Source organism: Carcharhinus amblyrhynchos, unplaced genomic scaffold (genome assembly GCF_965287045.1).
Source record: "Carcharhinus amblyrhynchos unplaced genomic scaffold, sCarAmb.v2.hapA chromosome_254, whole genome shotgun sequence".
Taxonomy (NCBI): domain Eukaryota; kingdom Metazoa; phylum Chordata; class Chondrichthyes; order Carcharhiniformes; family Carcharhinidae; genus Carcharhinus; species Carcharhinus amblyrhynchos.
The window spans coordinates 150941-172478 of NW_027649994.1; the positions used below are offsets into that span (position 1 = coordinate 150941).

The 21538-nt window shown below is 46.9% G+C and overlaps 1 protein-coding gene across 3 annotated transcripts in view; it reads right to left on the reverse strand.

The window, feature by feature from the left end:
• sv2 (synaptic vesicle glycoprotein 2) overlaps positions 1 to 10641 on the reverse strand; it is a 78822-nt gene extending 68181 nt beyond the window's left edge. For 2 of the 3 annotated variants that reach the window (XM_080183342.1, XM_080183340.1), the window contains exon 1: positions 10563 to 10641. In XM_080183342.1, the coding sequence (XP_080039468.1) occupies positions 10563 to 10611 (49 nt within the window). In that variant the 5' untranslated portion in view covers positions 10612 to 10641. The remainder of the gene's footprint in view (positions 1 to 10562) is intronic. The other variant, XM_080183341.1, reaches the window with a different exon arrangement.
• Between the last annotated feature and the right edge of the window lie 10897 nt (positions 10642 to 21538).

The window sequence follows — 21538 nt, forward strand, 5'->3', positions numbered from 1 at the left end:
TGCGGTCGCCACACTACCAGAAGGATGTGGAGGCTTTGGAGAGGGTACAGAAAAGATTTACTAGGGATGTTGCCTAGGTTGGAGGCTATTAGTTATGAGGAGAGGTTGGACAAAAGAGGCTGAGAGACAACCTGATAGAAGTTTTTAATGTGTCACCCCAGAAATGGCACCACTGACAGTACAACACACCCTCAGTACTGTACTGGAGGTTTTGTGGTCAAGTCTCTGGAGTGAGGCTTAACACTACGACCTTGTGGCTTGGGTGTCAGTGTTACTCAGGCCCAATCTGAACTATAAAAGCTTTTCCCTAGGTAGAAATGTCAATCATGTGGAAACATAGGTTTAAGGTGAAAGAGGGAAAGTTCAAAGGAGATATGAGGGGCAAGTTTTTTTTTACAGAGGATGGTAAGTGCCTAGAGTGCGCTACCAAGGAGGTTGTAGAAGCAGGTAGAACAGCAACGTTTAACAGGCATCCTGACAGATACATGAATAGGCAAGGAATAGAGAGGACGAGGGCTACGTAGAAGGGTCGGTGCAGGCTTGGTGTGCCAAAGGGCCTGTTCCTGTGGTGCACTTTTTCCTTTAATTGGAGTAAATTTTGGAAGAGCTAATTTAACAACAGTTGACAGAGATAGAGTTATGCTGAGATACAGCTGGGTCTCATCAGCATACATGAGAAAACTAATGTTGAGCTTTCGAACTATGTCACAGAGAGGAGGCAAATAGAAAAATGATGCAGAAAAATCATAACAGGAGGCAGCCATTTAGCTCCTGAGGTTTGTTTCACCGTCCCACGGACAGCATCACTGATCTGCATGTACATTAGTTAAAAGTTTTCAACGTTTGCAGTTTATTTATTAGTAGACTTACATTAACACTGCAATGGAGTTACTGTGAAAATCCCCCTAGTTGCCACGCTCCAGCGCCTGTTCGGGTACACTGAGGGAGAATTTAGCATGGCCAATGCACCTAACCAGCACCATTTCAGAATGAGGGAGGAAACCCACAGACACAGGGAGAACGTGCAGACTCCACACAGACAGTGATCCAAGCCAGGAATCAAACCCAGGTCCCTGGCACTGCGAGGCAGAAGTGCTAATCACTGTGCCACCATGTCATCTTTAGGCTACTCATTTACAGCACAGTGGAAGCTGGTTGCACACATATCAGCTGCCTCCTGATCCTAGCTGCAGCCACACTTGAAAAATACATTGATGGAAATGCTGGGGGACATCCTGGAGACCGTGATATCTGCTACTTGCTAATATCAGTGACAAAACCTATATGATTCTTGCAGCAAGTTCAGTACTTTCTTTCAAAAATCCACTGTTAGAGTGGTGGTGGAGGGCTATATCATACACAGGTGAGCATCATGACAGACCCTAGCGGAAGAGGAACAGAATTTGTTATTGGTCCACAACACACTTGAGGATCATCAGAACAGAGAGAAATCATATCGAAACCTGATTCACATGAAATGATTTGAAACAACAACTCTGCATTTTCAAGAAGCCTGACTAAAGCAGTATAAAAGATGCTCATGTGGCATTTTCTGACAACACCAAACAGTTCTGTTTTTTAAGCAAGTTCTGTTAACAGGGCTCTCTGCCTGTGGTCACACTGAGCAGCCAACCTTGCTGGAATTTTCATTTTTGAGTTGCATCAGTGAGAAACTCAAGTCGAAAATCCATCAGAATAGCTCAGGATTCCGGATGTCTCAGATTCCTGTGTGGAGCACAGTGTGCCTGCGACTGTGTGTGTGTGTGTGTGTGTGTGTGTGTGTGTGTGAGAGATTTGCACCTTAGATCTGAAGACACATTCTGTTCGATTGAAAACAAGTTTCTTGACTCATCCACACAACCCCACGCATTTAACCCACTATCCCCCAACACGAAGGGGGAACTTAGCATGGTCAATCCGCCTAACACGCACATCTTTGGACAGCTCGAGTCACTGTCTCTGCAGAGTCTGCACGTTCTCCCCGTGTCTGTGTGGGTTTCTTCCAGGTTCTCTGGTTTCCTCCCACAGTCCAAAAGACGTGCTTGTTCGGTGCACTGGCCATGTTAAATTCTCCCTCAGCGTACCCAAACAGGCACCAGAGTGTGGCGACGAGGGGATTTTCACAGCAACTTCTTTGCAGTGTTAACATAAGCCTACTTGTGACATTAATAAATAAAATTTAAATTTTTAAAACTTTTAAGAATCCAGTAGCTTTCAACTACATCACTTCTCATTATTTAAAACTCCAGAGAACACAGACCCAATTTACTCAACCTCTCATTTTACGATAATCCTTTCATCCCAGGGACCAACCTAGTGAACTTTTTTTGAGCTGATTCCGCTGCAAGCATACCCTTCCTGCACGTAGTATTCAGGTAGGGTCTCACCAAAGCCCTAAAATTCTAGACTTTTTTACTTCTGCACTCCAATGGTAAAAGGAAATAGTTGAAGAAGGTAACGCGGATGGTGGATACGGACTTCCATAAGACATTTCACAAAGTGCCACATAACAAGTTCATCAGCGAAGATGAAGATGATGGAATAGAAGGGATAGTTGTGTGGAAATTGAGAATTGAAGAAAGGATATGCTTGCAGCAAGGCTGGCTATGTGGGTCCCTAGGATGAGGTGTTTGTCCTATGGGGTGAGGCTGAGTAAATTGGGCCAAAATTCTCTGGAGTTTGGAACAATGAGACATGATTGAACATATAAAATTCCAGAGGCTTAATCAGAATGCGAAAGACGCTGAGAGCTGATTCAACTGGGTGAGGAGTCTAAAACTTTGTAACACGGTCTCAGGATAAGGAGTTAATCATTTAGGACTGAGACGCGAAGAAATTACTTCACTCCAAGGATTGTGAATGTTTGGAATTCCCTACCCCATATTATCAAATATATTTAAGACTGGAACTTGTGCTCCTAGGAAATTGGGGGAGTGGCTGGGAAAGTGGAGTTAGAACCATAGAAACTATACAGCATAGAAAGGAACCATTCAGCCCATCTTGCCCATGCTGACCCAAAGACACCCAAGTCCCCTTGCCAATCCCACCTTCCTGCATATGCCTAATAGCCCTGCAGCTTACAGCACATAAGGTGGAGATCCAGGTACTTTTCAAATTAGTTTAGGGTTTCTGCCTCCACCACCAAGTCAGGCCGTCAAATCATTGAATCCTTCTAAGGAAGTAGTGCAATGTTGGTCTGAGGAATTGGATGATCTCCTAACGGATTGCTGAGAGTCAGTAGACTGGTCAATATTTAAAAACACTGCGACCAACCTGAATGAGTACGCCACTACAGTAACGGTCTTCACGAGCAAGTGGGCAGAAGACTGTGCCAAAGAAGCAAATCCCAAACAGAAAACAGATGAACAGGGATCCCCGCTGCTTCCTAAAGTCTAGGTCTGAAGCGCTCAAGTCAAGCAACCCTGACCTACACAAGAAAGCCAGAAATTATCTAAGGAGATCCAAAGATGCCTGTACCGAACCAAGCTAGAGTCCCAGACTAGCCACACAGAAGTCCCCCCACCAAAGACATAAAAGGTTACAAGACAAAGGCAGGTAAAATCGCCGGCACCAACGCACCTCTCCCTGATGAGCTCAATGCATTCTATGCCCGTTTTGAGCAAGAAGTCAGGGAAAGCACACCACGCGCACCCCCCCCTCACCACCACACCAGAAGCCTCAGGTGAACCTGTATCCGAGATCACTATTGCAGATATCAGAGCAGCCTTCTCAAAGGTCAACCCTCAGATGGGATACCTGAATAAACACTCGCGGACCAGTTGGCAAGGGTATTTGCAAATCTTCAATCTCTCTTTACACCAATCTGAGGTCCCTATCTGCTTCAAGGAGACATTCTGGTACCAAAGAAAAGCCAAGCGGTGTGCCTTAATGACTATCATCCAGTGGCTCTGTCATCCATCATCATGAAGTGCTTCGAAAGTTCATCGTAGCATGAATTAATTCCAGTCTCCCAGACTGCCTGGGTCCCCTACAGTCTGCCTATCACCGCAATAGGTCACAGCTGATACCTGGACCTGCACTCAATCCTGGAACACCAAGATAACAAAGACACCTATGTTAGACTCCTATTTATCAACTACAGCTCAGCCTTCAACACCATCATTCCTATGAAACTCAACTTGGCTCCACCCTCTGCGACTGGATCCTGATAATACACACACCCCAATCAGTAAGGATAGGAAACAACACCTCTTCCATGATCATCCTCAACACCAGTGCCCCACAAGGTTGTGTCCTCAGCCCCATACTATACTCCTTATACACCTATGACTAAATGGCTAAATACCCCTGCAACTCAATTTTCAAGTTTGCTGATGACACCGCCGCAGTGGGCCAGATCACAAAGACAAGACAGAGTACAGGAAAAGAGATAGGGAATCTGATGAACTGGTGCGGCGACAATAATCTCTCTCTCAATGTCAACAAAACAAAGGAGATAATCATCACCTTCAAGAACACAGCGAAGGACATACCCCTATCTACATCAATGGGAATAATGTAGAAATGGTCAACAGCTTCAGGTTTTTAGGTGTCTGGATCACCAACAACCAGTCCTTGTTTCCCCATGCTGACACTATAGTTAAGAAATCCACCAATGCCTCTATTTTCTCAGAAAACTAAGGAAATTTGGCATGTCTGCTACAATTCTCTCTGACTTTTATGGATGCACTAGAAAGCATTCTTTTTGGCTGTATCACAGCTTGGTACAGCAAGAAACTACAAAGGGTCATGAACAAATCCATCACATAAACCAACCTCAATCCATTGACTCTGTCTACATTTCCTGCTGCCTGAAAAAGTAGACAGCATAAATAAGGACCCCATGCTCCCGGATACACTCTCTTTCATCGGGAAAAAGATACAAAAATCTAAGGTCACGTATGAACCGACTCAAGAACAGCTTCTTCCCTGCTGCTATCAGACTTTTGAATGGATCTACCTCATACTAAATTCATCTTTCTCTACACCCTAGCTATGACTGTAATGCTACATTCTGCACTCTCTTCTTTCCTTCTCTATGAACGGTGTGCTTTGTTTGTATCGCACACAAGAAACAACACTTTTCACTACTTACTAATACGTGTGACAATAATAAATCAAACCAAATCAAAGGCAGTGAATTCCAGATAGCCTCAGCATAAGAAGTTCTTTCCTTCTGTCTTCTCTAATCCTTCTGCCACTTAGTTTGAATTTATGACCCCTGGTTTTTGAACCCTGTACTCTCTCCCTATCACTCAGTTATGTCACCCCATGTTGAAGCCCAAGATTAGCCATGGTCGTACTGGGCCCTGTGCCTATTTCTTATGTTCTCCTGGGAAAATGCTGGCCAAGTGAGAGGAAACAAAGTGGCTGCATTCCTGACTGACTGGTCTCAGCTGAGTTCCCAGGTGAGGCTTTTCTCGATCCCTATCAATGAGTTACTGGAGTGCAGAATTTCAACATTTGCAGGTGACACAAAACTTGGAAGTATTAGGAACAAGATCATGATGGACTTTAAGAGCATGCAGACAGGCTAGATAAAAGTATACAACACATCATAGATACAATTTAACACAGAAGTGTGAGTAGATGGAATTTAACACAAATGTGAAGTGGTACACATCGGTAAAAAGAACGAGGAAAGGTAATATAAAACAAAAGGGTAAAATTCCAAAAGGGTGTGGGCACAGAGAGAGATGATGTACATATGCTGGCGTTGGACTGGGGTAAACACAGTAAGAAGTCCCACAACACCAGGTTATAGTCCAACCAGTTTATTCAATAGTAATCCCACAAGCTTTCAGAGACGGTTTACTATCAAATAAACTGGTTGGACCATAACCTGGTGTTGTGAGACTTCTTACACAGAGAGAGACCCAGTGGGCCTTCGTGTACAAATCATGGAAGGGGGCAAGGCAGGTTGAGAAATGATTTTAAAAACTTACATGGAATTTTAAAAAGGTGTCATACAAAGTTACAAACAAGCTTTAGAAAATTCTGGGCACCACACATCAGGAAGGATCTGAAGATTTTTAAGATCGGGGCCAGGCTTAGGACTTCAGTCCTGTGAATGGATTAGAGGTGCGGGGTTGTTCTCATCAAAAAGGAGATTTGATAAGACCATAAGACACAGTAGCAGAATTAGGCCACTCAGCCCATCGAGTCTGCTCCACCATTCAATCATGGCTGATATTTTTCTCACTCCCATTCTCCTGCCTTTTCCCCATAACACCTGATCCCCTTATTAATTAAGAACCTGTTTGTCTCCGTCTTGAAGACACTCAATGACCTGGCCTCCACGCTTTCTGCGGCAAAGAGTTTCACAGATTCACCACTCTCTGGTTGAAGAAATTCCTCCTCATCTCTGTTTTAAAGGATTGTCCCTTTAGCCTGAGATTATGCCCTCTGGTTCTAGTGCTTCCTACTAATGGAAACATCCTCTCCACGTCCACTCTATCCAGGCCTCGCAGTATCCTGTAAGTTTCAATAAGATCCCTCACATCCTTCTAAACTCCAACAAGTAGAGAACCAAAGTCCTCAACCATTCCTCATACAACAAGCTCTTCACTCCAGGGATTATTCTTGTGAACCTCCTCTGGACCCTTTCCAAGGCTAGCATATGCTTCCTTAGATTATGGGGCCTAAAACTGCTCACAATACTCTAAATAGTGTCTGACCACAGCATATACAGCTTCAGAAGTACATCCCTGCTCCTGCATTCTTACCCTCGTGACATGAATGCTAACATTGCATTTGCCTTCCTAACTGCCAAATGAACCTTAAGAGAACCTTGAACAAGGACTTCCAAGTACCTTTGTGTTTCTGATTTCCTAAGCATTTCCCCATTTAGAACAAAGTCTATGCCTCCATTCCTCCTTTCAAAGTGCATAACCTCATACTTTTCCACATTGTATTCCATCTGCCACATCTTTGCCCACTCTTCTAACCTGTCCAAATCCTTCTGCAGGCCCCCTGCTTCCTCAATACTAACTATCCCTCTACATATCTTTGTATCATCTGCAAACTTAGCAATACTGCCTTTAGTTCCTTCCTCAAATCATAGATTGTGAAATGTATATTGTGAAATGTTGTGGTCCCAGCACTGACTCGAGGCACACCACTAGTCACCAGCCGCCATTTTGAAAAAGAGCCCTTTATCCCTACTCTCTGCCTTCTGCCAGTCAGCCAATCCTCTATCCATGTCAGGATCTTACCCTTAACACCATGGGCACTTAACTTATTTAACAATTTCCCACGTGGCACCTTGTCAAAGACCTTCTTGAAATCTAAATAAATTATGTCCACTGGTTCTCCTTTATCTAACTTCCTTGTTACCTCCTCAATGAACTCCAACAGATTTGTCAAACATGACCTCCCCTTAACAAAGCCATGCAGACTCAGTCCTACTTTATCAAGTACTCTGCAATCTAATCTTTAATAATGGACTCTCAAATCTTGCATTGACCAAAGTCAGGCTAACTGACTTACAATTTCCTATCTGCTGCCTCCCTCCCTTCTTAAACAGCAGTGTTACATTCCCTACTTTCCAGTCCTGAAAGAGGCATTGGTGGTGATTCCTGAAAGATCACCACCAATGCCTCCACAATTTCCTCAGCTATCTCTTTTAGAATCCTGGGGTGTAGTCCATCTGATCCAGGTAATTTATCCACCTTCAGATCTTTCCGTTTCCCCAGAATCTTCTCCTTAGTGATGGCCACTGCACTCCCCTGTGCCCCCTGACTCTCCTGGAGCTCTGGCATCCCACTGCTATCTTCCACTCTGAAGACTGATGCAAAGTAACTATTCAGTTCCTCTGCCATTGCTTTGTTTCCTATTATTACTTCTCCAGCCTCATTTTCCAATGGTCCAATGTCTATTTTTGCCTCTCCTTTTATACATTGAAAAAAACTCTTCCTATTTTCTTTTATATTACTAGCTAGCTTACACTCATGGTTTATTCATCTCCCCCACTTACTGCTTTTTTAGTTGTCCTCTGCTCACTTTTAAAGGCTTCCCTGTCATCTGGCTTTTCACTAATTCTTGCCACTTTGTATGCTTTTTCTTTTATGCTGTCCTTGACTTCCCTCATCAGCCATGGATGCCTCGTCCTCCCCTTAGCATGTTTCCTCCTCCTTGGGAAGAATTTCTGTTGTGCCTCGCAAATAACTCCCAAAAACTATTGCCATTGCTGTTCCACTGTTTTCCCTGTTAAGCTCCCTTTCCAATCAACTCTGGCGAGCTTCTCCCTCACGTCTTTGTCGTTACATTTATTTAATTGTAATAGTTACATCTGATTCCAACTTCTCCCTCTCAAACAGAAGTGTAAATTCTATCATATTGTGGTCACTGCTCTCTAAGACTTCCGTCACCTTAAGTTGCCTAATCAGAGGGGTTGGAAGTTGGGAGGTGTATAGACAGACCTTTGGTGGAGGTTTCGGGAAGCAGAAGATGCTGCATTATGATGATTGGCAAAGGTGATAGGAGGAAAAAACTTTTTTAAACAGTGAACGGTTGGGACCTGGGATGCACTGCCTGGGAATGTGGTGGAGGCAGATTCAATTGTGGCTTTCAAAACTTAATTGGGCAAGCATCTAAATAGAAAATTTTAGGCCCATGAGTAAAGGTGGGGGAAGAGGAGGAGTGAGGGGTCACTGAGCTACTTTTTTTGCAGAGGGCCAGCAAGAACATGAATGGCCTCCTTTGTGTGATAACCATTTTATGATTCCATGTGATTTAGTTTAATTGTTTTACCAAAAAGATTCATAGCGTGGGGTGACTGAGTCACCACGGAGGAGCATGGAGAGCAATGCAAAGATTGACAGGCAGATTGACTATTAACAAGTCTGGAGAAGTGCCAGATCAATTCCAGAGAATTACTTTTAAAATATTTAAGCAGCGCAAATATCAAACACCACACCAAGAATAAACATAGCTCTGCAATGAGAAGCAGGAAGAACCATCTCACTGACATACATAAAATAAAGACCTGTTTTCTTACAAGCATTTTTACAACACATAATAGAATCCATAGGATAAAATCCACAGAATCCTTACACTGTAGGAGGCCATTCGGCCCATCAGGTTGACACCAACCACAACTCCACTCAGGCCTTATTCCCATAATCCCACATTTTTATCCTCTTGATCCCCAGATATTCGGTTCAATTTAGCATGGCCAATCATCCTAAACTACACAACACTGGAAAACCAGAGCACCTGGAGAAAACCCATGCAGACATGGGCAGAATGTGCAAATTCCACACAGTTACCCAAACTGGGAATTGAACCCAGCTACCCGGCGCTGTGAAGCAGCAGTGCTAATCACTGTGCTGCCGTGCTACCCCTTCACTACAGGTGAAGCAGTTTCACATCATCAGGATTTTCCAAATTGGGGGGGGGGGTGCGGGCGAAGGGGTATGGGGGGGGTGAAGGGGTATGGGGGGGGCGAAGGGGTATGGGGGGGCGAAGGGGTATGGGGGGGGCGAAGGGGTATGGGGGGGGCGAAGGGGTATGGGGGGGGCGAAGGGGTATGGGGGGGGCGAAGGGGTATGGGGGGGGCGAAGGGGTATGGGGGGGCGAAGGGGTATGGGGGGGGAGAAGGGGTATGGGGGGGGCGAAGGGGTATGGGGGGGGCGAAGGGGTATGGGGGGGGCGAAGGGGTATGGGGGGGCGAAGGGGTATGGGGGGGCGAAGGGGTATGGGGGGGCGAAGGGGTATGGGGGGGCGAAGGGGTATGGGGGGGCGAAGGGGTATGGGGGGGCGAAGGGGTATGGGGGGGGCGAAGGGGTATGGGGGGGGCGAAGGGGTATGGGGGGGGCGAAGGGGTATGGGGGGGCGAAGGGGTATGGGGGGGGCGAAGGGGTATGGGGGGGGCGAAGGGGTATGGGGGGGGCGAAGGGGTATGGGGGGGGCGAAGGGGTATGGGGGGGGCGAAGGGGTATGGGGGGGGCGAAGGGGTATGGGGGGGGCGAAGGGGTATGGGGGGGGCGAAGGGGTATGGGGGGGGCGAAGGGGTATGGGGGGGGCGAAGGGGTATGGGGGGGGCGAAGGGGTATGGGGGGGGCGAAGGGGTATGGGGGGGGCGAAGGGGTATGGGGGGGGCGAAGGGGTATGGGGGGGGCGAAGGGGTATGGGGGGGGCGAAGGGGTATGGGGGGGCGAAGGGGTATGGGGGGGGCGAAGGGGTATGGGGGGGCGAAGGGGCATGGGGGGGCGAAGGGGCATGGGGGGGCGAAGGGGTATGGGGGGGCGAAGGGGTATGGGGGGGGCGAAGGGGTATGGGGGGGGCGAAGGGGTATGGGGGGGGCGAAGGGGTATGGGGGGGGCGAAGGGGCATGGGGGGGCGAAGGGGCATGGGGGGGCGAAGGGGTATGGGGGGGCGAAGGGGTATGGGGGGGGCGAAGGGGTATGGGGGGGGCGAAGGGGTATGGGGAAGGGGGGAGGCAATGGCCGGGAGAATATATGTTCTGTGTCCGTGCTTCACCCCTCTCCCTCACCCTCACCCTCCTCATCCTCACCCTCCTCACCCTCACCCCCCTCCCTCTCCCTCTCCCTCTCCCTCACCCTCACCCTCCTCCGCCCTCAGCAGCGGCTCCCGATCCCTCAGCGACATCCTCGCGGCAGCTCGAGCCCGGTGCTTGCGTCATCGGATGGGCGGGGCGGGCAGCTCCACCCCCATTGGCTGGCCGGCCCTACGTCTCACGTCATTGACGGACGTGAAAGTGAGGGGTTGGAAGTCACTCGGTGTCATGGAAACAGGGAAAGGGCAGCAAGGTAAATACCCGCCCGGAGTGGGCAATACCCCTGGGAGGGGTCAGTACCCTGGAGTGGACAATACTCCTGGGAGGGGTCAGTACCCTGGAGAGGGTAATACCCCTGGGAGGGGTCAGTACCCTGGAGAGGGTAATACCCCTGGGAGGGGTCAGTACCCTGGAGAGGGTAATACCCCTGGGAGGGGTCAGTACCCTGGAGTGGACAATAGCCCTGGGAGGGGTCAGTACCCTGGAGTGGGCAATACCCCTGGGAGGGGTCAGTACCCTGGAGTGGGCAATACCCCTGGGAGGGGTCAGTACCCTGGAGTGGACAATACTCCTGGGAGGGGTCAGTACTCTCGAGTGGGCAATACCCCTGAGGGGTCAGTACCCTCGAGTGGGCAATACCCCAAAAAGGGATATATCCTCCTGAGGGAGGACAATACCCCCTGGGTGGGGTCAGTACCCGATAGTGGCCAATACCCCCAAAAGGGATATATCTCCCCCCCCCTCCACACAGAGTCGCAACTTGGCCAACATTATCTACCTGATAGGCTGCAGGAAAGGATGTCCCAAGGCATGATACGTTGGGGAGACCGTGCAGACGCTACAATAATGAATGAACAATCACCAAGCAAGAGTGTTCTCTTCCTGTTGGGGAAAACTTCAGTGGTCATGGGCATTCAGCCTCTGATCTTCAGGTAAGTGTTCGCCAGGCGGCCTTCACAACACACGACAGCGCTGAGTCACTGAGCAGAGACTGATACCCAAGTTCCGCATACATGAGGACGGCCTCAACTTGGATCTTGGGTTCATGTCACACTATCTGTAACCCCCACGACTTGCAAGATCTCACTAACTGTCCTGGCAGGAGATCATTTGTATTTCTTTAACCTGTGCTTAATCCTCTCTCCACTCACATTGTCTGCACCTTTAAGACTTGATTACCTGTAAAGACTTGCGTTCCAACCATTATTTTATAAATTGAGTTTATATGCCCTGTTTGTGAACAGAACTCCCACTCACCTGATAAAAGGGCAGCACTCTGTGGTTAGTACTGCCAAATAAACCTGTTGGACTTTAACCTGGTGTTGTGAGACTTCTTACAGAGGGTAATATCTTCAGAGAGGCCAATACTACCCCTCAGGAGAGGATAATTCGCCCAGTGATAGATACACCCCAGATGCAGGGCACTGTAAGACCATAAGACACAGGAGCAGACTTAGGCCATCGAGTCTGCTCCACCATTCAATCATGGCTGATATTTTCTTCATCCCCATTCTCCTGCCTTTTTCCCATAACCCTTGATCCCCTTATTAATCAAGAAACCTATCCATCTCTGTCTTAAAGACACTCAATGACCTGGCCTCCACAGCCTTCTGCGACAAAGAGTTCCACAGATTCACCACTCTCTGGCTGAAGAAATTCTTCCTCATCTCTGTTTTATAGGATTGCCCCTTTAGCCTGAGGTCATGCCCTCTGGTTCTAGTTTTTCCTACCAGTGGAAACATCCTCTCCGAGTCCACTCTATCCAGGCCTTGTATTATCCTGTAAGTTTTAATAAGATTCCCCCCTCATCCTTCTGAATTCCAACAAGGATGTCTGTATATGTGTACTCTCTTGAGGACAGGATAATGTGCAGGAAAATGGGACAGTGTATGGGTAGTAGGCCAATATCTGGCTCAAAAGAGGGTACAGGAGAGACAACAAAGCAAGAGTAGAGTACTGCCAGGTAAATGTATGGGAGCAGAGAAACAGCTCAAAAGCAGAAATACCAGGTATTCAAACAGCAGCAGGAGCATGACAACATCAGAAATGCACCAAGGCAACACTATATTAACTGAGGAATTATTTCATAAATCAGGTTTCACTTGCTTATGAAATTTGACGTGATTGCCAGAAATTTGTATTTAAGGTTCATCAGATTCTCATATTTAACCAAAAAAAAACAAAGCAAGCCTGTGGAGAAGGAACAGTGAGATCATTGGAGAACGATTAAAGAGGCAACATAGGCACAATGAGCCAAATGGCCTCCTTCTGTGCAATATATTGCTGGGATCTGTGAAGCCTTTTCTACCGTGGCTACATTCGCGGCCAGGTGTCCCGAGGGAGTATGCGGTATCTGCAGGTGCAGTTGATGCCTTCCGTGCCCGCTGGGAACCGCAGGGACTGGGGTGCATTATAGACCCTGACAATCACATTTTGATTTAATGTTTTAAAGTTTTTTTTGTTCAGGTGGTCCCCCCCTTCCTTTTTGGGGTGTTGCCCCTTTTAATTTGTCCCTAAGTTAATTTGAGTTTGTTTACTTGTTTGGCATGCAAAACAGCAGACAGTAAGAAGTCTCACAACACCCCAGGTTAAAGTCCAACCAGTTTATTCGATAGTAAACCCACAAGCAAGCTTGTGGGTTTACTATCGAATAAGCTGGTTGGACTTTACCCTGGTGTTGTGGAACTTCTTTCTGTGTTTATCCCAGTCCAACGCCGGCGTCTCCACATCAAGCCAGGAGATCAAACTTTTAGCACATTTAGATGGAAAGTAAAGCTACTAACTAATTGGCACCATCCACAACATCAAAATTAAACCTGTCACATCAGGAGAAAATTGTTTTCCACTTTTGCTGCCCATCCTGCAGCCTCTTTGATATTACAGAATTAAGGACAATCCCTGTGCAACTCTGCAGGAATATTTCACATCAGCAACAACAACTTGAATTTATCTAGCACCTTTTAATATCATGCAGCACCACATGACATTTTGCAGGGGCATTATGAAACAAATACGAGGCACTGGGCCATCTAAGGAGACTTAGGGCAGGATTTTACGGTCTTGCTCATCCCAAAATCCCATCCAAGGTCAAAGGATTGTAATAAACCTATAGAGGCAGAAGTCCCTTCACCAATATCCCTTTATTTACAACTCTAACAGCAGTACGCAGAATGCTAGCAGTCAGCAGTCTACCTCCCGGGGTGTCAGAGGAACCGACACTACCGGTTCAGTACAAGGCAAAAACTCCCTGATTGACTCATCAATTGGATCCTTAATCAGAGACACCTTTCTGTATTCAAACCAAATAAACAAAATCAACTTAACTTAGGGACAACTCAAAAAGGGAAGCTCCCTCAAAGGAGGGGGAACTGTTCGAAACAAAAGACAAAGCAGAAAGGAAACTTAAAACATCAAATTAAAATGTGATTAAAGGCTCAATGATACACCCCAGTCCCTGCGATGCCCAGCAGACACGGAAGGCATCAAGTGTGCCCTCAGACATCGCATGCTCCCTTTCCAGGGACACCCGCCCGAATGTAGCCACGGCAGAGGGGCAGATGGTCAGGTTGGATGGCCCCCTCGATCACCTGCTGCCTGAACCTGTAGATGGATCCTTAATCGGGGAGTTCACACTCCAGTAGGCCAACTTCAATGGCCTGATTGAAGTCAATACACAGACCTTTGCCCGTTCCAATTCCTGTGGCAGGTAGGGCAGTAAAATTCCAACCATTAGGTCAAGAGGCCAAAGTCTTGGTCAAAGAGGTAGTTTTTAAGGGATTGTCTTGAAGGAGCAGAGAGACATCCAGAGCCAAGGCAGCTGAAGAGACACAAGCAATGGCAGAGCATTTAAGATTTGCAAAGCACAGAAGGCCAGAATTAATGGACAATAGATAGCTCAAAGGGTTGTTAGGCTGGAGAAGATTTCAAAGATATGGAGGGGCAAGCCCATGAAAAAAAAGGTTGAGAATGTTAAAATAGAGGCATTGCTTAACCAGGTGGCACAGTGGCACAATGTTTAGCACGGCTGCCTCACAGCACCAGGGACCCGGGTTCGATTCCGGCCTCAGGTCACTGTCTGTGTGGAGCTTGCACATTCTCCCCGTGTCTGCGTAGGTTTCTCCCGGATGCTGCGGTTTCCTCCCAAACTCCAAAGATGTGCAGGTTCCGTGGATTGGCCATGCTAAATTGACCCCAGTGTCAGGGGGACTAGCTAGGGTAAATACATGGAGTTGTGGGAATGGGGCCTGGGTGGGATTGAGTTCAGTGTAGACTCAATGTGCTCAATGGCCTCCTGCACTGAGGGATTCTATGATTCTAGGAATCAATGTAGGCCTATCACTTGTATCACGCTCTTGTGAAGTGTCTTGTAACAATTGATGATACTAAAGCTGTTAAACAAACTCATGTGGTTGACGTAAACATTTTGGCCAGTTTCAGTTTCGTGAGCGTGAGGCAGCAGCACAAGGTTGTCCTTTATTCTGCAATATCATCACTTTGTGGAGCTGCCAGATAGGCAGTGAGTGTGGATCACAATGTGCACTTGGTGCAATGCGCCTTATTTCTGATGTTGCTGCAGTGATATGTGGTGAGGGCAGGGTAACAGTTAGAGCATGGCGTGTGACACAGTGGTTAGCACTGCTGTCTCACAACACGAGGAACCCGGGTTCGATTCCAGCCTTGGATGACTGTCTGTGTGGAGTCTGCGCATTCTCCTTGTGTCTGCATGGGTTTTGTCCGGGTGCTCTAGTTTCCTCCCAGAGTTCATAGATGGGCAGGTTAGGACGATTGACTGTGCTAAATTGCCCCTTAGTATCCCAAGATGTGTGGGTTAGGGTAAATATGTGCGGTTACAGGGATAGGGCCTGGGTAAAATGCTCTGTAATGGAGCCAGTGCAGACTAAATGGGCCAAATGGCCTCCTTCTGCACTGGAGGGATTCTGTTCTATTCTAAGAAGTGATATGACTTCCCATATAAAAGTAAATCACTGCAGGTGCTGGAATCTGAAACCAAAAGAGAAAATGCTGGAAAATCTCAGCAGGTCTGGCAGCATTTATAAGGAGAGAAAAGAACTGACGTTTTGAGTCCAGATGACCAGTTTGTCAAAACTTGTTGTTAAAGCACTTTGACCTTGGGGCATCTGGACTCGAAACGTCAGCTCTTTTCTCTCCTTACAAACGCTGCCAGACCTGCTGAGATTTTCCAGCGTTTTCTCTTTTGACTTCCCATGCAGCTGTGTTGTAACTCAATGTTTAGAAGTTCTATTTCCTGGCTTAAATAAAACTTGATGTGGAGATGCCGGCGTTGGACTGGGGTAAACACAGTAAGAAGTCTCACAACACCCGGTTAAAGTCCAACAGGTTTATTTGGTAGTAAACGCCACTAGCTTTTGGAATGCTGTTCCTTCATCAGGTAAGTGGAGAGTTCTGATCACTCGCTGTCGTAGTGTTTGCGGATGAATGAACATCGCTCAACAATCACCCGGTAAGGCTGTTCCTTTCCTGTTGGTGAACACTTCAGCGGCCACGGACGTTTGGTCTCTGATCTTTGGGTAAACGTTCTCCAAGGCGGCCTTCACGACATACGACAGCGCAGAGTCGCTGAGCAGAGACTGATAGCCAAGTTCCTCACACATGAGGATGGTCTCAACTGGGATCTTGGGTTCATGTCACACTACCTGTAATCCCCTTGACTTGCCTGAACTTGCAACATCTCACTGTCCTGTCTGGAGACAATACACAGCTCTTTAACCTATGCTTAATGCTATCTCCACTCACATTATCTGCACCTTTAAGACTTGATTAGCTGTAAAGACTCACATTCTAATCAATATTCTGTAAACTGTGTGTGCCTTTATATGCCCTGTTTGTGATCACAACTCCCCACTCACCTGACGAAGGAACGGCGTTCCAAAAGCTAGTGGCGTTTACTACCAAATAAACCTGTTGGACTTTAACCTGGTGTTGTGAGACTTCTTACTTAAATAAAGCTTCACAGACCATTGAATCATACCACAGGCAGCTATTCCCCTGCATCTTGACCAGCGTTAATCCTTCAACCAACATCACAGAAGATGGATTATTAACTTGTGGGATCTTCCTGTATGGCACTCGGTTGCTGCATTTTGTTATAACAGTGACACCAACAAATACTTCTTTGGCTGCAGTCATGAGATGCAATATAATTGCAAATCTTCCTTTTGTTATGATTGACTCTTAATACACCCTGGAGTGGCCCAGCACATCACACAGTTGGGGAAACTTATTCACTATCAAAGACCCTGAGAACAGGCAATAAGTACCAATCTCGCTCAGAAACAGGTCAGAAAGGACAAAGGAGGAAAATTGAATCCAATGCTCTTTCTGACTCGGGTCAATGCCCTGTTGATTTTTAAACCCTCTGAGCTCCCTGGTTACTATAACGACATTCTAAACCATGAAATATTTGAACAGACCAGGAACCGTGCAAAAAGTACAGAAGATGCCAAAGAAACAGACATTTGATCTAATCTAAAGGCTCAATCTTAGCCCCAGCACTGATAATTGAAGATTTGCTCTGTGTTCTAATGCCAGCTGTACGCTGCATCTAGACTCTTGCTGTCAGGTGGAGTCTGGCTTCTGTACACAGCGTTCTTGAGAGAGGGTATTTCCATCATTAGAAATCAGACAATAACTTGCGTTTATATTGCACCTTTCACTGAATGAAGCATCCCAGGGGAATGTAATCAGACAAACAATTGACATTAAGCCAAGCGAACAGACTTCAGGGCAGGTATCCAAACACTTTGTTAAAAAAAATGAAAGCAGAGATGCAGGAAAATCTCAGCAGGGATCTGGCAGCGTGGGTGGAGATAGAAACGGAGTTAATGATTTTCTGTTTTCATTTCAGTTGCCAGCATCTACATTATTCGGTTTTGTTTTTTTGCTTGGATAAAGAGGTTGGTTTGAAGCAGCATTTTACAGGGAGTGGGGAAGCAAAGCGATCTGCAGAGGGAATTCCAGTCCTTAAGGCTAAATGGATGGGGCAAAGGAAGTGGGGAAGGACAAAATGCCAGAGTTGAAGGAGCGCAGAGCTGGAGGAGGGTTGTAATTCTGAGAGATAGAAAGTGGTGCAACCTCGGTTTACAAGAATAACACCTGGACTCCAGAGATTAAGTTACGAGGAAAGATTAGACACATTAGGCCTTTATATCCTCTCATAAAATCCCTGCAGTGCAGGAGGCCATCCAGCCCATTGAGTTGCACCAACTTTCTGACAGAATAACCTGCACATCTTTGGACACTAAGAGCCAATTTACCATGGCCAGTCCACCTAACCTACACATTCTTGAACACTAAGAGCCAATTTACCATGGCCAGTCCACCTAACCTACACATTCTTGAACACTAAGGGGTAATTTAGCATGGCCAATCCACCTAACCTACACATCTTTGGACACTAAGGGCCAATTTACCATGGCCAATCCGCCTAACTGACTCATCTATCAACACTAAGGGCCAATTTAGTGTGGCAAATCCACCTACCCTACCCATCTTTGGACATTGAGGGCCAATTTAGCATGGCCAGTCCATCCAGCCTGCACATCTTTGGAGTGTGGGAGGAAGCCAGAGCAAATGGAATAAATCCACGCAGACATGGGGAGAATGTGCAGACTCCACACGGACAGTTCTCGAATTGAGAAGGTTGATCTGATAGAGTCATAAAGGTTTACAGTGTGGAAACAGGCCCTTCAGCCCAACTTGTCCTTGCTACCCTTTTTTTAAACCCCTAAGCTAATCCAATTGCCCACATTTAGCCCATATCCCTCTCTACCCATCTTACCCATGTAACTAAACGCTTTTTAAGAGATAAAATTGTACCCGCCTCCACTACTACCTCTGGCAGCTCACTCCAGACACTTATCACCCTCTGTGTGAAAAAATTGCCCCTCTGGACACTTTTGTATCTCTCCCCTCTCACCTTGAATCTATGCCCTCTAGTTTTAGACTCCCCTACCTTTGGGAAATTACAGAAGGCCAGGGGACATGGAGTTGGGGGTAGGGTGTTAGCGTGGATAGAGGACTGGTTGTCAAGTAGGAGGCAGAGAGTGGGGGTCAATGGGTGCTATTCGGATTGGCGGATGGTGACTAGTGGAGTGCCCCAGGGGTCGGTGCTGGGGCCTCAGCTATTTACCATTTATATAGATGATCTGGAGGAGGGAACCGAGTGTAGGGTGTCGAAATTTGCTGATGACACCAAAATTGGTGGAAAGGCAAATTGTGCGGAGGGTGGGGAGAGTCTACAGAAGGATCTAGATAGGCTGGGCGAATGGGCCAGGAAATGGCAAATGGAATTTAATGTTGGCAAGTGCGAGGTGGTCCACTTTGGTAGGAATAATGGTAGGAAGGATTATCACTTACGTGGAGAAAAACTGCAGCAGGCGACGGTGCAGAGGGACCTCGGGGTCCTTGTGCATGAGTCGCAAAAACTCAGCTTGCAGGTGCAGCAGGTGGTCAGGAAGGCGAATGGGATGCTGGCCTTCATCGCGAGGGGGATTGAATATAAAAGTAGAGAGGTCTTGCTGCAGCTGTATAGGGCATTGGTGAGGCCGCAGCTGGAGTACTGTGTGCAGTTTTGGGCGCCGTACTTATGCAAGGATATTTTGGCCTTGGAGGGAGTGCAGAGGAGGTTTACTAGGCTGTTGCCAGAGTTGAGGGGGTTGAGCTATGAGGAGGGGCTGAATAGATTAGGCTTGTACTCGTTAGAGTTTAGAAGAATGAGGGGAGATCTCATTGAGACGTATAAGATGATGAATGGGATGGATAGGATAGAGGTGGAGAGACTCTTCCCGCACAGAAAGGATAGTAGGACTAGGGGGCATAGCCTCAAGATAAAGGGGGGGCGGTTTAGAACGGAGTTGAGGAGGAACTTCTTCACTGAAAGGGTGGTGAATCTCTGGAATTCTCTGCCCGTTGAAGTGGTGGAGGCTACCTCGCTAAATATTTTTAAGACGCGGGTTGATGGGTTTTTGATGAGAGAGGGGATTAAGGGTTATGGGGAGAGGGCGGGAATGTGGAACTGAGCCACGACAGATCAGCCATGATCTTATTGAATGGCGGGGCAGGCTCGAAGGGCTAGCTGGCCTACTCCTGCTCCTATTCCTTATGTTCTTATGAAAAGATATTGACTATCTAGCTGATCTGTGCCCCTCATTATGTGATAGACCTCGATAAGATCAGCCCTCAGCCTTCTACTCTGATAGCAGTCTACAAAATAGTTACAGGGAAGGGCAGGGTGGATAAGGATAAACCGTGAATTGAAGGCTCGAGAACCAGGGGCTATAATCTGACAGTTAGGGCCAGACCGTTCAGGACAGATGTTAGAAAAATTTCTACACGCAGGGAGTGGTGGAGGTTTGGAACTCTCCTCCTCAAACTGCGGTGGATGCTGGTTCAATTGTTAGGTTTCAGTTTTGTTAAAATTTATGTTCAATGTTGTGCTCAACCTTATCTTTCCTAAATTTGCTCATCAGCCGCGTGAGTGAGAAAAGAGCTGGAAGAGGGACTCCCCTACGTGAAAAGATTGGACGAGCCTGCCCTAGAACTTTCTAAAGCTTCACCCATCTCCATGACAACATAGCCTACCAGGGATAACTGAATGCTTTTAAATTAATTATAGCGCTAAACAAAACAACTCTCTGAGTTGCATTTCTTTGCAACAGACTAGACAAGATGTCTCCAATTCTCCAGCTAAGTAAGCTCACGGACTGTTTTATGATCTGGCTGTTAACCCCTTAACGTTGCCCTGACCTTTATCAGTGTGCTAATCTTCAAGCTGCCTTGGTTGCGTTTATTTCACTTCCTACGGTTAAAGTTTAATCTTCCCGGAACTAAAAATTACCTCTAAAATATTGCTATGAATCATTAATCAGCTAGTTATAACGGTGCATTATTTATCCAGTCTGTCACTGTTCTGGCCCATTGAGAAAAGTCTGACAACACCAGGTTTAAGTCCAACCGATTTATTTGATAGTAGATTTACTATCAAATAAATCAATTGGACTTAAACCTGGTGTTGTCAGACTTCTTACTGTGCTTACCCCAGTCCAACGCTGGCATATCCACATCTGGCCCATTGACACATTTTCATACAGTGCAGAAGGAGGCCATTTGGTCTGCATAGACTGCAATCCCACCCAGGCCTTATCCCCATAGCCCCATCCCCATATCCAAGCTAATCTCCCTGACATTAAGGGGCAATTTAGCACGGCCAATGCACCTAACCCACACATCTTTGGACTGTGGAAGGCACCTGGAGGAAACCCACACAGACATGGGGCAAATGTGCAAACTCCACACAGGCAGTGACCCAAACCAGGAATCAAACCCAGCTCCCTGGCACTGTGAGGCAGCAGTGCTAACCACTGTGCCACCGTGCTTTTATCTAACTCATTTGTCAAATCCTGGCTACCTTCAAGTAACAGGTACACACTCTCACCATCCCCCTCCTCCCATCCCCTTAGCTTTCTTCATGATTGTCTCTGAATAATTAGTCCAATCACATGCACCCTCTTGTGGGAAATCGAAACATGCCAATGGATGTTCAGTTGGTTGGTGGACAGTGGCAGCTGGAACTGCACAATAGAAAGTAAGAGCTGACCAGCTCTTGAGGAGAGCCTCTAAGCTGTGAACCAAGTTCGGTGACAGCACCTTCCCTTATCCCACGCCATTTTTCAAACAACTAACTTCTGGTTCTCAATCTTCAACCAATTTCTCCTCCGTTTTGCCCTCAATCCGCACTCATTAGGTCATAGGAAATAGGAGTGAAGGCCATTCAGCCCCTCAAGCCTGCTCCACCACTCAATAGAATCATGGCTGATTTTATTGTGGCCTCAACTCCATTCTCTTGCCTGCATCCACCCCCTTCAGTTCTCGCCACTCAGAAATCAAACTCAGCCGAGAATATTCTCGACCCTGCTGAGATGTTCCCGGAAATTGGCAAAGCATAAGATAAAGGTGCACGGTGTTCTGGGTGATGTATTA